This window comes from Porites lutea, chromosome 8 (genome assembly GCF_958299795.1).
Source record: "Porites lutea chromosome 8, jaPorLute2.1, whole genome shotgun sequence".
Lineage (NCBI taxonomy): Eukaryota > Metazoa > Cnidaria > Anthozoa > Scleractinia > Poritidae > Porites > Porites lutea.
This window is the reverse complement of record NC_133208.1, coordinates 8,105,135-8,121,698: the sequence shown is the minus strand read 5'-3', so window position 1 is coordinate 8,121,698 and position 16,564 is coordinate 8,105,135. Positions and strand designations below refer to the sequence as shown.

At 38.3% G+C, this 16,564-nt stretch overlaps 1 protein-coding gene across 1 annotated transcript in view; it reads left to right on the top strand.

The window, feature by feature from the left end:
- The window catches only part of LOC140946889 (uncharacterized), a 40,855-nt gene extending 39,321 nt beyond the window's left edge, over window positions 1-1,534 (top strand). Inside the window, exon 11 of the mRNA XM_073395996.1 lies at window positions 1,212-1,534. Coding sequence (XP_073252097.1) covers window positions 1,212-1,519 — 308 coding nt within the window. The 3' untranslated portion in view covers window positions 1,520-1,534. The remainder of the gene's footprint in view (window positions 1-1,211) is intronic.
- The last annotated feature ends 15,030 nt before the right edge of the window (window positions 1,535-16,564 follow it).

Genomic DNA, 16,564 nt, shown 5'->3' with positions numbered 1-16,564 from the left:
AAGAGTTTCATGCCGCTAGAAGAAAACTATAAATAACAACAACAAAAACCAAAAAAACGTCGAAGAGCGTTCGCGATGGAGTGATTATTGTACCATTACTTATGTATATATGACGGGTACTGCCCCCGGGCACTGTATCCCATTACACCGTTATTATCATAATTAGAACAGCGCTAGCATTTAGTAGTGGTAATAGGACTCAGATTAGAATCAATTCCGTCTGTAATCATCGGAGTCGTAGAGAAAACTGTTTCTCAGTAGTCCTTTTGTGGTCGCACACTATATATAGAAAAAAAGACAAGCTAAATAGTAGCATCTCCTGTTTTTCAGACGTTAACGAGTGTGTTACAGAAAAACACAACTGTCACAACAGCTCCAAATGCCATAACACCAAAGGATCCTTCCTATGTATCTGCAGGAGGCCAGAATATTTCGGCGCTAATTGCACCGGTAAATATAATGTACATTGAAATAGTAGATTCCTCTGATAAAAATCGCCGCGGTGTAATTGGGGTCTATCAAATGGTGAAATCATGTTCATTACTGTCATCATTGGTATCGCGTTTATTTCCCCTTTTTCGTTGATAGCTATTTTAGAGAAGAAAAAAATCAAACCAGAAAGGTTTGTTGAAGTCCTTTGGTTTCAATTTGATAAAAGCACATGAAGATTTGACATGATCTCTAAGGTCAAGTAATACGGGCAAAATGTTCTTTTAACTTGTTGCACAACATTGTTAGTTGCATTCCAAGTTCAAAAGCGTTTTTGCCCTTCGAGTTTAAGAGTGCAAATTAACGGTGCAGCCTTGTCTAAAATCAATCTGCCCGGTATTTTGGGCCATCGCTGTTTGTACGTTTGATTTTGTGTTAAAATTAGTATTTATTATTTCAGTAGCTTTTAATACCGGTCTCATTTCGGTGGCTGAACACCGCGATAGTATGTCTTTAAACTTAGAGGTTGCCAGTACAAACGATTCACGTGACTAAGTAAAAAAGCACCCCAAGCACTCCCTCCCCTCAATGGAGCTTTGCGGTCTCTGGGTTAAGGAAAGAAGCTGACGGTAAGACCGATAAGAAGTTTTTAGTCAGACCTTCTTGTTCCATCTTAAGACATCAGATAGTTACAGCAGCAACAGAACATGTATAAAAGACACTAGAAACCACTTCTTTTTGCAATCGTTGAAGCTTATATTTTACTTTCCTGTTATTTTTAGCGTTCATGGACTCAAATATATTGAAAACAGATTCTTCGTATTTGTCCCATCTGGGAAAATTTCTGGAGCCTGCGGTTGGGTACAATTCCCAATGGCTACTGTGCTGGCGGGCTACATTGCACGGCTGGGATGTCGATACACAGTTTCACAGACGCTGCGATGGAAAAAGAGACACAGTTACCATAATAAAAAATGGTAAATACGTTTTTGGAGGTTACACGGACATTCCTTGGGGTAAGAATATTGCTTGCTCAGTTCAAAAGCAAATAGCAATAAAACGTAAAGTTGAACCAGACCAGTCTTCTTAACTATTTTTATTGCTGTAAGAACTAGGGAGGCTGGTTGTTACGTATTAACGATTCTGTAAAATTGCGTATATGTTGAATATCTATCCGCCCGGTTCCTGGCGAGAAAATACATGGACTGTAGTATTGACTCAATACTATGTCTTCAACACAGGCCACCAAACTGTGACACCCACGGGCATTTTTCTCTAATTTTTGGCAACATAGCTATTCTTACTAACTCGAGTACGCTGATTTCGAAAATTACTGTTGTTGCCAATCTCAAGCTTGTGTTAAGGTGGAGTTTTGGGGCATTTCATTATGACGTCACTGTCCAAATAAGAAGTTTTCTTTCCTTCCCTAATTATAAAATTTAATAGATCCAGAAATGGTTTTAATTTTAAAGACCATTTAGGGAATTTATGAAACGCTGTTTCTGCGAATTTCGAGGCGTCATATGATAATTGACCACACCCTTTGATTTAAAATTTACACAATTATGGATAAAGATGTGATATTTATCGAAATAATTTTACTGAGATAATTAAGAAGTATATTGAAATAAGCCATTCTTTAATTGCACGTGCTCTTGAAAATTATTGCAAAACCTTCTCATTGCTGCACTTTTCCTCTCACTAAATACGTTACCAGACCAAGGCAACTTTGAAACTCAAGTAAGTTCAAATAGTTTAGGATACCCGGACTGCTTAATAAAATGTAGGTGCACGGAGACATCTACAAAGAAAAGGAGCTGCAGCGATTCTCTCAGCACAGACGCTGAGGAGGGGCTTTCCACAAGGACCGACGAGAGATGTGCAAAGCTGCTAGAAGCGCAAAAGCACGGAAAAGTATTTGTAATGAACAAAATAAAGAGGCAATAAAAAGAGACAGCGTAACAGATGTAACCACTCCTAGGGCTTTCCACAAGTTGCTCGGCAACTTTTTGGCAACATCTCGTACTTCGAGCAATTTTTTGCATCCTGGGCATTTTCTCTAGTTATCTTCTAATTCTGAGATATCGGAGCAGTTTTTATTGCTTCAAATTGGCCTTTCTTCAATTTTCCACAATGTTTAAACAGTTTCCTGTAAACAAATGGAGCCAAATCCGCCCTCTTGGGGCAGATTATGGGCGCAAGATAAAAGTAACTGGGCTGCTAAGTCAGCTGTTTTTAGAGAAAATTCAAAATTGTGGACGAAGATTCACACTCGACTGACTTGTGTCTCGGGTGAAGAAGGTCATTCAACATTTTTATTGGCTCATTAGACTTTTTGGTTTTTATTTAGGACAAAGTTATTTAGCAACGCTGGTTACGCCGCAAAATTGCACAAAATCCTTAGAAATCTTACTTTTGTTGTACAAGTTGCATATTTTAGCATCAGACCAAAAAAAAGTTTTTGTTCTTTTTCGAGCAACTTTCGTTACAAAAGCACAGGGGGCCCACACAATGTTTGTGTAGCCGATTGTTATTTTATAGTAAATGTACTGGATTTACCGTTTGCTTCACCTTTAGGGTTAACGTCGTCCATTTCATGCTAGGTCCATGGAGCTGACAGTTGATGATCAATAAAAGTATACAAAGTATCATACACACTTCACGTAAAGGGAAGTAAGATATTACAGATCAATATTTATTTAAGAAAAAATTACAAAAAAGAATTTTATTAATATACGGGGATGAAAACTGAGTTTGATAGGGAAGGAAACAAATTATGCATTATGCCTTAGAAAGTTCGAATTACATTTTCCTTTGAAAGATTATTACATTTTGCGTTAAAAATGTTATTACATTTTGGGGCGATTCTTAGTGCATCTTGCGTTAGTAATGCAATTTGCGGCGATTATTACAGTTCGCGGAGTAATAGTGGTGTCCTGTAACAAGGTCGTTGTAGTAACAAACCATAGTGTTACAGCTTCTGGGGGCGTGACCAGAACTGATTTGACCTTTGCTCCAAGCAGGAAAATAAAAAGCGAACATCGCTACACGATGAATACAGTTTGAAAAGGACACAAAAGTGTTGTAATGTTATGTGGTGATTAAAAGTGGAATAAACAATGCACATTTAAATTTGCTTGGACCCTTTTATTCCAAACTATCAATATTCCTGTCTTCATTTACAAAGTCTTTGAGCTAAATTACACGGGATCTTGTGCGCGAGAAAAATATAATTTTAAACATACCAATAAGAGATTTTCACGACTTTGTAGAAAATTCCCTGACCTTGATTTTTTTGTTTGCTTTACCTTGGCACGTCCTTACCGGTTAGTATCTCATGTAAGACTCCATAACATGTAAGCAATGAAAGTTAGATTGTTAATACTAAACATTTGGGTACAATATTTCCCCAATTATTAACAAAATAATAACACGTTTTAAAATTTCCCTGTTATTCTCGACATTATTATTGGCCGCTCACACGACAGACCAGCGGATGATTCGGATAAATGGCGTCAGACAAATAATTTGTCTTGATGTGAAAACGGAACGGTTACTTAAATTAAATTTGGGAGCAATAATCTGTCTGACCTTAACTGTCTGCCGTTATCCGTCAAGAAGGATAGTTAACCCGCCTCTTTTGTGAAATCGGCTATTACTTTTAAAGAAACAAAATCGAAATATAAGTGAATTACGGGAAACCTAGCTTAATATACGTGGGGCCTGATATGGTAGGTCGAGGCCTGGCTGGGGCCTGATATGGGGGGTGTAATATGGTATGGAACGTTCCAACCTTAGTAGGGAAATTTGACAATTTTACTTGATAAAATCAATTTTTATTCTAAAAGTATTTTTCGAGACCTCGAATCCTACTAGGGAATAAGACTGTTTTGAGTTTATTTTGCCATTTGTCAGGGGGCCTGGAACGAACTTTTGTAGCTTCACCTCATTTTCTTTTGGTAGTGTTTTAGTGAATTCTCAATTTTCTTCCCTAAAATGTGTTGAGCCAATTTTTTCAATGCGTCTACGTTAAACTGAAGAAGTAAATTTATCGATGTATGTCGATTCAAAGGCAATTACCTCTAACAAATAGCGGAAAAAAATTTGAATGTCACGAAACAACCGTGTCACTCTCGCGACCACCAACGAGTGCCATTTTTTTTATCACAAACAAGACAAAAACTTCTGTTGGAGGACAAATGATAAGGCACAATAGTATTCCGGCTCTACAAACCAAGAAGGAAATTACAAACAGCGAAGTTAAAGGAGGAGAATAACAAGGCAAGTGTTCGTTGATTATCTTGTCTTCGAAATTTCTGGAAATTCAAACGGCGGTCAAGTTCGAAAACGTAAAAAAGCACAAAAATTTTATTCCTTTTTACGTTTAACTATCATTTCTAGTTTGTATTAATACAGATAGCAAAGTTCAGACAGGTGCCACACTTTTTTAAACTGCCCTTAAAGTTGCCCTATTTTTGTGTTTTGATGGCAGACTGATAACACGTGCAAGGAAAAAGATTCTTGCCCTTAAAATGAATAAATAATTCAGAACTGTGATATGGCTAGGACATCTAGAGTGGTGAATCCGTATATAAGAAAGAAAATTGGGCTTTTTGATCGAGTTGTTTGTTTCCTGTAGCGCCGGCAATGTAGGCAAGTTTTGTAGTTTCAAAGGCTATGGCGCCGGTGCCAGTCGGCCGAAAATTCAAAAATTCGTACAAAATTATATTTCGCATTTCCGGTCAAACAAAATGCATTTTTGTAACTAATTAGGTAAAGACTTTAATATCCTAGAATACAAGGAAAGTTAATTTTTTGATCCGAAATCACTGGTCGGTTTTTACGGAGACACGCCCTTAAATAAGGTATCAGTTTTCGTTCTTCTCATCCTAAAATAGGGTCAGTACTTCAGGCCCTCGGAGACAAACATCTATCCGAAATTTATGGGGGTACCCCACCTGGAACTTCACACGCACTGACTTGATCGAAAAAACTAAAAGTGTAAACAACAAAAGCAAAATATGTAACTAGACACAATAGCCCGAGGAGATGGATTCCTCGAAGTTATAAATTTTAGCCGTACAAATAAATAAATGAATTAAAAACAAAATAATGAAGCATTTCTCTTCATCCCGTAATAATCCCATGTAAATAAGAACGCATGATGTCGACGTGTTTGACTTGATCGTTTCACCAAGGTGCAAGAATTTACATACCTACAACACTCGTCACAATAGCTGGGACAGTAGTGGTATTTTCTACCCCCTTAATGTTGGATTTTGTGGGTTGGAATGACAGGAGCAAAAAAAAAAAACAACACTGGGAGGGAAGGAGCACATTTTTTGTCAGGAAATGGGTACAGCACGGGGTGTCCTAACGTAATGTGACGAGGATTGTAGGTAAACATTAGGTATAACGGCGAGGCTCTCGTGCTCGCGAAACACAAGCAGCCAGGCACTATGGATAATAAAATTTGGTTATCTATGCATTCAAGAAATTTTAATTGTGACAAAATCTTCCGTCCTTACGTCCGCCCTTTCATATTAGCGCATGTAAAATGTCACACTCACTTATTATAAGCGTTAATCCAAGGTATATTCGATTTGTGATTAACTTGATATTAGACATACACTTGTCAAAATAGGGTATCCGCTAACAACTGTCCGTATCGAAGCCTTTCTTCAAAGGCAGTACTTAAAAGATCAAATGAGAGCTTCGTTTTTGGCCCTCGCTAAATCCACATGTTACCTTGGTAAGTGCCACTGAAGAAATAAGAATTGGACTTAAATGAAAGAATTAATAACCCTGTAATCAGACATGGCCGCTACTGATGGTGAAAAAGGCCGCGGGTAAAGATGACGTATCTAATATCGTTCATGACAGAAAACATTTGATTTCTAACTTTCCATTCGACGGGTATCCCGACAGGTAAATATAAAGGATTTTTCCGCAAAAATTGCTCTGAGTTATTATAATACGGTAGTTTTCACTTTTTTGCGCGGGTATACTCTGGTCGGGTACACAGGAAACCAAAATGTGACACCCACAGGAATTTTTGTCTGATTTTGGCAACATAGGTATTCTTACTAGCTTGAGTACGCTGATTTTGAAAATCATTGTTGCCAAACTCAGATCTTGTGCTAAGGTGGAGTTTTACGGATTTTCGCTATGACGCAGGAGCCGGCTCCTGTATGACGTCATTGTCCAAATGAGGGGTTTTCTTTCCCCTTTAACAATTCCAAATTTAAAAGAGACAAAAATTCTTTTAAAGCGTTATTAGTGTTTTAAAAATTATATTCTAAGAATTTCTGATTGTTTTTACGCTGCTTATATTAACATACAGCCATCACGTGACACTTGACCACGCCCTCTTATAGAAAAATCACCTTATCACTTGTATATTTATCACATTGGTAGTCTTTACACTAGAGCCTAAATAAGCTAAGAAATATTTCAAGAGCAGTAAATTTTAATTACTTTAAGTAAAATAAAGCTTCACACACAACCGATTCTTTTTTACTTCAGGTTAACTTAAGCTATTTTCCCACGCAACATAATTACGATTGATTGACGTGTTTCGCCTTTCTCAAACCTTAAGGGTGCTTACCATTTGACAGAAAATTTCGGAAATTCCAGATGGATGGTAAATGGTAAGGTCACTTTTTGGAAATTCCGACCAAAAATTGAGGAGTACGTTTTGAGGTAGTCCGTTTAATCCAGTTGGTACAAACCAAACGGAATATTGCTTACCAACTACAAATTTCTCGGTTCCAGACGCATTCGCCCCCTTTTTGGATTCAAACCGTAACGGATGTGGCAACTCTAAGGTAAACTGGTAAATCGCTTACCATTATGCTTTCGACACCCCAGCCAGATTTTTCTGTCAAATGGTAAGCACTCCAAGAAACCGCAAGTAACCGCAAGTCAGCTAAGTCGGTTTTAAGGACTGCTTTTCAAGTCGCTTGAAACTTTCTTGAATCGTTTCAACTTTCCGACTTTAATGAGATACAAAGTAAAGTTTCTTGAGATTTTACTTAGGCCTTCACACACGAATTTTTGGTTAAGTAAAACTTAGCAGCTCTTAAGTCTTACTCAACAGCCTAGTGTAAAGACAGCCATTATTTTTTTGTAATGAACTTAGGAATACATATACAACTTTTTGTTTTTTTTTGTGCAATGTTGAATCCTAGTAATTTCACAATTCACTTTGGGCCTCAAGCTTGCTAAATGCTTTGTTTTATTTGGGCCTCTTTGTCAACCAGGTACCTGTGTTGCGTGGAAAGTGTCCTTTCCACCTAGTAACGAATGGTTGATGTCAATGTTATTAGCAGAGAACTGCATCAGGAAGTTGTCCGGGTTTAGAACCAGTTAGGACAACGGTGCCATTTATCTCTTTCAAGAACAGACTGTATCTTGTGCCAGTGAGGGGTCCAACTTGAGGATTCGGCTGTTGTAGCTGTATATGGCCCTCCTTGTGCACTAGATCTACTAACAGCGTTGAGTAACTAGGAGCGTACATCATAACTTGTATGATGTATCCCCCGTATCAGTGCTTAAGAATTCGAACAAGTCTCCAACTTTTCTCATGATGCTTTCCTGTTGATAGATGACTGCGGTATGTTTGTATTAGTTTTTTGGGTTAGCTTATTATATCCCGGCCATACGTCAGATAGCTGGAGTATTTGGTTACGCTCTGCAGTATAGTGGCCGAGCTCAAAGCAGATAAAATCATAACGATAACTGCCTGTTGAGATTCCTCTTTCTTTTTGCTAGTCTGGTACTAAGCGCTCAGACAATTCTTGCGATACCTTCCCGGTACTTTTGCATTATCCAGATTAGCCTGAATTTCAGACGATTACTTCGAGTCCTTTTTTACTCTTTTAGCAACGTCTGAATCGACCGGCCGCTAATCCCGCCCAGTGTGACGTCACTACCCGAAAACCGGGTAGTGTTTGATTGGTTGATTGTTGTCTGAACATTCTCAGAATTATGTATAGTTATGAGGAATTTTAGCAGGATTGCCGGATCGCATGCCTTGCATGTTTGCGTGGAGTTAAAAAAATTCGACAATCTTTATCGTAAACAGCAAAATTGCCCTTGTCTTCGAAATTATGGATTCTTAAATTGAACTCCAATGAAGAATCATTGCGGAGAGTCGGTAGTTTTTTCATTTTGAGCTGCTTGGTGGTTTCGGCAGTGACTGTTTGTGGGAAAATTTCTGGGATTTAAGTCTTGTCATTTCCACTGTCAAGTGTAATGATTCTGTTTGACTTTTCTTTCTTGTTTTCTTTCTTCTTCGTTAAGGACCAAATTAGCTTCTTTTCAGTCAAAGCAAGTCTTTGTGTTTTTGAAGTGTTCCGTGTGTGTTTTTTAATAAGCTTGCTTTATCTGCGTGATTGCGATCGAGTTTGAGTATTGAATTAAACGTACAACAGACTTCGTTCAGAGTAGTGCATGCAGTTGACAGTTTAAACGTTAAATATGAATTACATTTAAAAAGAGTAAAGCACTTCTGTATCATGTAGACATTTCCAGACGATATGTCTTTGTTTGCCAGTTGAAAATCGTGTTTTACTTTTTGCATGACTTAGGAAAATGAGTAGTGACGTCACTGGACGGTATTAACGGCCAGTCGATTCAGATGTTACTGAGGAAGTAAAAACGACTCGAAGTAATCGTCTGAAATTCAGGTTAAATCCAGATAAGATGTTTAAATTGCTGGAACTGAATTGCTTACATTGAATGCTGTAAATGATCTGAGCGCTTCTCGATGTTTTCGGATTTTTGGCAAAGTACAGAAAGACTCCATTGTACAGGTGCGACACTATTCCTACTACTTCGTGCTACCTGCCCTTTTAATGAAGTGGAGGCCGCCTCGTTGTCAAAAGAAATACTTTTCTTCTGCGTTAGGGGGGGGGATTATTAGGGACCTTAAGACCCTAGGACGGCGACAGCAGGTAAAACGTCGCTGAAAAAAGTGAATTCGCGTTCTTTCAATCTTCATCGAGATTACTCCAAGTCACTCACTTTGTCAAATGTAGGCGAATCCTCCTAAAGTTGAATTCCTAAGAACCATATCCAAGTTCACAAAGAGAGAGGAAATTTCGACGTCGCTTGTGTACTTCCTCTGTACATCGTGAAATTAAACATTTTCACATCGTAGTCGTGCAGTGACGGCAAAGAAATGTACAAAAAAGCGCGATTCACGTGCAGAATTGTTGTTTTGCTAATTAAACCTATTGCTTTTGTGGCGTTCCCGTTGCCGTCGCCGTCGTCGGATCGTAAGGTGCCTATTTAACATATAGCTTTTCCTTCAGAAGCTCAATTTTCACTTTGTGTATGAAGTCACGATAACAAATTTCTGTGCCATTGTGAGACGAAATGAGACATGAGTGGTTAGGCTTTCCACAAACTGCTCGAGATTTTTCAAAAAGTTTCCCGTATTTCTCAAAAAAGTTGCTCAAAAAACAAACAAAAGTTCCTCAAAAGTTGCTCGAAAAAAAAACAAGAAACTTTTTTTTGGTCTGATGCTAAAATATGCAACTTGTACAACAAAAGTAAGATTTCTATGCATTTTGTGCAATTTTGCGGCGTAACCAGCGTTGCTAAATAACTTTGTCCTAAATAAAAACCAGAAAGTCTAATGAGCCAATAAAAATGTTGAATGACCTTCTTCACCCGAGACACAAGTCAGTCGAGTGTGAATCTTCGTCCACCATTATGAATTTTCTCTAAAAACAGCTGACCTAGCAGCCCGGCTACTTTCATCTTGTGCCCATGATCTGCCCCGGGAGGGAGGATTTGGCTCCATTTTTTTACAGAAATTGTTTATTCAAACATTGTGAAATATGGAAGAAAGGCCAATTTGAAGCACTAAAAGCTGCTCCGATATCTCAGAATTAGAAGATAACTCGAGAAGTTGCCAAAAAGTTGCCGAGCAACTTGTGGAAAGCCCTAGGAGTGGTTACATCTCTTACGCTTTCTCTTTTTATTGTCTCTTTATTTTGTCCATCAAAAACACTTTTCCGTGCCTTTGCGCTTCTAGCAGCTTTGCACATCTCTCGTGGGTCCTTGTGGAAAGCCACTTCTCAGCGTCTGTACTGAGAGAATCGCTGCAGCTCCCTTTCTTTTTAGATGTCTCCATGCACCTACATTTTATTAAGCAGTCAGGCTATCCTAAACTATTTCAACTTACTTGAATTTCGAAGTTGCCTTGGTCTTGTAACTTATTTAGTGAGGAAAATTGCAGGAATGTGAAGGTTTTGCAATAATTGCCAAGAGCTCGAGCAATCAAAGAATGGCTTATTTTAATATACTTTTTAGTTATCTTAAAAAAAATTTTCACGATAAATACCACATCTTTAGCCACGATTGTCTGAATTTTATATTAAAGGGTGTGTCATGTGACGCCTCGAAATTCGCAGAAACACCGTTTTATAAATTCTCTAAATGGTCTTTAAAAATTAATATACGTAGAACTCTTTGAAACCATTTCTGGATCTATTAAATTTAATTATATTAATGAAATTATCACGATAAATATCATATCTTTAGCCATAATTGTGAATTGTGTGTGGTCAATTGTCATTTGGCGCCTTGAAATTCGCAGAAACAGCGTTTTATAAATTCTCTAAATGGTCTTTAAAATATACGTAGAGCCCTTTGAAACCATTTCTGGATCTATTAAGTTTAAAATTAGGAAAGGAAAAAAAACTCCTTATTTGCACAGTGAAGTGATAGGGAAATGCCCCAAAACTCCACCTTAACAAAAGCTTGAGCTTGGCAACAGTAATTTTCGAAATCAGCGTACTCGAGTTGGTAAGAATAGCTATGTTGCTAAAAATCAGACAAAAATGCCCGTGTGTGTCACAGTTTGGTGGCCTGTGTAGAAGACATAGTATTGAGTTAATACTATGGTCCATGTATTTTCTCGCCAGGAATCTGGAGGATAGATATTCAACATATAGGCAATTTTACAGAATCGTTAATACGTAACAACCAGCCTCCCTAGTTCTTACAGCAGTAAAAATAGTTAAGAAGACTGGTCTGGCTCAACTTTACGTTTTATTGCTATTTGGTTTTAAACTGAGCAAGAAATTTTCTTACCCCAAGGAATGTCCGTGTAACCTCCAAAAACGTATTTACCCTTTTTTATTATGGTAACTGTGTCTCTTTTTCCATCGCAGCGTTTGTGAAACTGTGTGCGGACATTCCAGCCGTGCAATGTAGCCCGCCAGCACAGTAGCCAGTGGGAATTGTACCCAACCGCAGGCTCCAGAAATTTTCCCAGATGGGGCAAATAAGAAGAATTTGCTTTCAATATATTTGAGTCCATGAACGCTAAAAATAAGAGGAGAGTAAAATAAAGACATCAACGATTGCAAAAAGAAATGGTTTTTTGTTTTGTACTTGTTCTTTTGCTGCTGTAGCTATCTGATGTCTTTAAAGATTGTACAAGAAGGTCTGACTTGGAATGTAACAATGTTGCGCAACAAGTTAAGCGAAAATGTTGCTTGTATTACTTGACCGTAACGATCATGCCAAAACTTCATGTGGTTTTAACAAATTGAAACCTAAGGAATTCAACAAACCTTTCTCGTTTGTTTGTTTGTTTGTTTGTTTTTAAATAGCTGGAAAAGAAAGAGGGGAAATAACCGCGATATCAATGATAACGATAATGACAATGATTTCATCATATGACAGACCCCGATCACTCAGCGGCCTTTTTTATCAGAGGAATCTACAGTCTCAATATTCAGAAGATATTTACCTGAGCAATTAACGCCGAAATACTTTGGCAGGCAGATACATAGGAAGGATCCTTTGGTGTTATGGCATGTGGAGCCGCTGATACAGTTGTGTTTTCCTATTGCACACTCGTTTACGTCTGCAAAACAGGAGGTGCTATTATTCAGTTTGCCTTTTTTCCTAAATAGTCGTCTTTGCCCAGAAAAGGAATACTGAGAAACAGTCTTCTCTAATCAATTCGATGATTACAGACGGAATTGATTCCAATCTGAGTCCTGTTACCACTACTAACTGCTGTTCTAAATATGGTTACAACAGTGTAATTGGACTGTGCCCGTCATATATACGTAAGTAATGGCACAACAATAACGCTATGCCGAGCGCGCTCTTCGATGTTGTTCTTGTTGTTGTTGTTTTATTTGTTTTTCCTTCTAGCCGCAAAAAACTCTCGCTAGATCTTGTGTTTTAAAGTTCATAAAATCTGAGATTACCACAAATTTTGTTTAATTATGATTAATTGTTACTCATGATTAAACAAACCGGACTCCAGCTATGTGGTCTCCTGACTCCACTCAGTACTATTTCCCTTATTAACTATATATAAGTATTATAATAATCATTCAAATTACTAATACTGTTATTATAATTATTACTATTATTATTATCATTATTATTATCATCATTATTATTTCTTTTTTTTGTGCACCGGCTGATCCCATACCGTTGTACTTGCTAAGGGAGCGAGTCATGACCCATTAAAGGGACCCTTAGATTTCGACTCCTTACTCTAGAACTGACCAATACTTTTCTTAAAATCCTTTCTGTTCCTAGAAGAGTAGTTTTTTGGGGGGGCAATGAAATACTAATTCTTGTGTCCAGCTTTCCAGCCACTTCTCCAAGTTCTTCGTCACACTTGCGAATGATCCTACAACAATCTGTATCATGTCTATTGTAGCATCGATGACATGATCACATTGGATGTTCATTATCCCACAGTAGTTTAACTTCATCTTTTTTACTCACATTGTCAGGCATGTGTTCGTACCACTTCCAGATGATATTTCTCATATAACTTCCGACGAACTACTTTTGCAATATTGTGATGTCTTTGTTTATATTCCCTTTGGGCTAACTTTTCAGTTGCACTCACAGACAATGGTTTACACTCTCGCCTTCTCGCCACATTACCCACATAAGGGGGATTCGCACGGTCTTGTCAACATAGTATCAGTTAGATGGTTGGTCCTGTGAGCCTGTTCCTGGCCTGCACAAATAAGTGCTTCTGTTTGGATCTTCGAGTCCGCTTTTCGTAACCAGCTCCAAGTTTTACATGTGTTGTCCCGGGTATTCCTCACAAAATTGACCATGTAGCCTTTTTTTCTCTCCAACTGTCGAGTTTCAGCTCATTGTTCCACGATGTCTTCAATCAGCTTAAGTGACAGTCTCCTCACTTTCAATATACCTTACCCATAACCCCTTGCAGTAAAACGTCCCAAGAATTCTTTACACACCACCCAAAACTGTTTTACTCACCTCTCACACACCCCTCACAGCTTATTAGTCGGCCCGAACTCCATCCTCCCTTGATACATACAACCTATCAACGTCTCTTTTTGAATGGAAAGCACCATTCATTGTCAACACCTTTCTAGTCATTTTATCCAATGTTTTCAGTTCTTCGTTTGCCCATCTTACCTGCTCCATACTTGATCAGCACTGACAGCTGCGCACGACCAATTTCAATTCAATCTTGATTTCAACATTAGTTTCAGCCTTCTTTTTAACTCTCTTGAATTTTTTTTTTCATTCCCTTTTCGTTTATTAAATCCGCCTCAATAATCCCTAAATATTTAGACCTTCTTTCACCGATTTCTCCCATCATCCGCTCATACAAAAAAGAGCCATACCCTCAAACCTTACTTTCTTTTCCCTTGTCATTACCAACACAGTAGTGATAGAGGGACGAAATTAAACCCCTTTGGTGTCGAGTAAGTGTCGAGTAAGGTTGAGGTAAATCATTGATATGCGTAAGGGTCGAGTCCATGACGTCACCCATTGTTTTAACGTAGGAAAAAAGCGGTTTCCTCCATACTGATAAGTGTCTTCCCCCATATCTAATGAGCGTCTCTCTTATACAACAGGAACAATAGGCTTGCCTAGAATTGCCCGGTCTCTTTTAACCCTGATGATTGGCTCATGCAGAAATTATTATGTGTTCAAAATGAAAGCGCTCAGTTGTTGAACACGCTATCGTAACAGAGTGTAACTGAAAAATCTTTAATCAGTTCTTTAAATTAACATAACTAAACACAGGAAGTGAACAAAACTCAAGCACAAAATTCAGGTATTCTATCTCAAGGAGACGACTAACTCTCAGCGCTTAGTGAGCTTATGGCCTTGTTATTTTCACACGCCGTTAGTCAGTTAACTAAGCGAGTTAACACACCGACATTTGCATACAAATTGGCTCAGCTATACAGTAAAAACCCCAAGAGAGAACCTTGACATATTATTATAAAAACAACAACGAAAAAAAAAAACAGTTAATAACTTAACAACAGAAATGTGGTGGTGGTGGTGGAGGCCGAGGAAAGCAATAAAAATGTGGTTTCATGGCTTGCCAAACCTATATAAACGCGCAACATTCTACCTTTTTCTCAGTCTACATTCTGCTCCTGAGAAGTTGACATGAGTTGGTTCTGTCCCGTTTGCGAAAAATCATTTAGTAGAAAGAGTAGCATGTAAAGACATGCGATGTCTAAACACCGCAATGCTGGTCTTACCCCATTTCAAACAGGTCCGATGTCTTCACAGAAATGTCAGCGGTTTCGCTTTGAGCATCCTTTCACCTCCAAAACTTCTGGAATGACCAAGTCCGGAAAAGCGGCCTGGGTTCTATCTCTATTACATCAAGCTTCAGAGGCAATTTACCTTCCCCCAGAGGGGATCGTTTGGTGTTATTCACAATGGCGTCCTGCGTATACAGAGATGCTAGTCGCCATGCCGCACATTGAATTTATCAAGGGAATTCCTACGGCTTTGGAGCAGGATTCCTATTTTGATGTGAACAAACAGAATGTGATCGTGTTTGAAGATCAGATGACTTATTTGGTGCTATTCAAGAATCCACGAGACAAATTGCAAATCTTGACTCTGGCAAAGCAAATGTATCCCGGGAAAACTGATTTCTTTTTAAATCAGTACAAGGAGGCTGTATAAAAAGACCTTTTGATTATCTGCTGATTAACCTAAAAACTACTACCCAAGATAATTGCCCACTGCGAACAAACCTCCTGTCCAGTGAATAAGGCTTTAACCAAGCAGGGTGTCAAGAAAATATACCTTAAGAGCTTTTAAAATAACTACAGCAGCAAAATCTTTCTCCCGTCCTGCTTCTTCTAGCTATGCAAGAAAGACAGGGCAACATGGATGATGTGCTTTCTGGAAACAATCTTCGGCACGAGGGAAAAGATAAGCGATACTTTCAGTTGCAAAAAAGATAACTGACTGTAAAAGAACAATTGAACTCAAGAACACAACCGGAAGAAATAATCACCACTGTTGCAGACTTAACATCAAGCACACAAGATTCTTCGACAACAATTCGCTGTGTATTATATCGTTTTTTGTCATTGGTTCTCAATAAAGTTTTCAAAACGGTATCTTTTGTCTGGTTTTATTGCTAGCGTTTATTAGTCGCGTGTTTTACTTGATCCTTGTTAAGTTAAGAAATTTTTTGTGTCTTTTTATAATAATAAGTCAAGGTTCTCCCTTGGAGTTTTTACTGTGGAGCCATTTTGTATGCAAATGTCGGCTTGTTAACTCGCATATAATTAACTGACTAACGGCGTGTGAAAATGACAAGGCCATAAGCTCACCAAGCGCTGAGACCTAACGGTTTTGTAGCAGCCAGTCAAAATTGAAATAAAGAGTTCTCGGCTCCACTTTCTGTGTGTGTTTTGTTTATATATCCGAATTTAAGCGCTTAAATTGTAATAGAAAACATAAGCCGTTTCTTGTGTTGCTAGGTGATCGCTTCTCTTGTTCCTATTTTTGTAATAGGCCGTTCCAGCAAACCGGGCTCAAGTTACTTACCGGACAATTCTAGGCAAGGCTATTGTTCCTATTGTATAAGACAGACGCTCACTAGATATGGAGGAGGGCACTTATCAGTATGGAGGAACCCACTTTTTCCCTAGGTTAAAACAATGGGTGACGTCATGGACTCGACTCTTATGCATATCAATGATTTATCCTGACCTTACTCGACACCAACGAGGCTTAATTTCATCCCTCTATCACTACTCAACACACTACACTTTTTCAATCCAAACTCCAATCTAATGTCCTTACAAAGCAACTGTACAGTTTGCACCAACGAATCTAT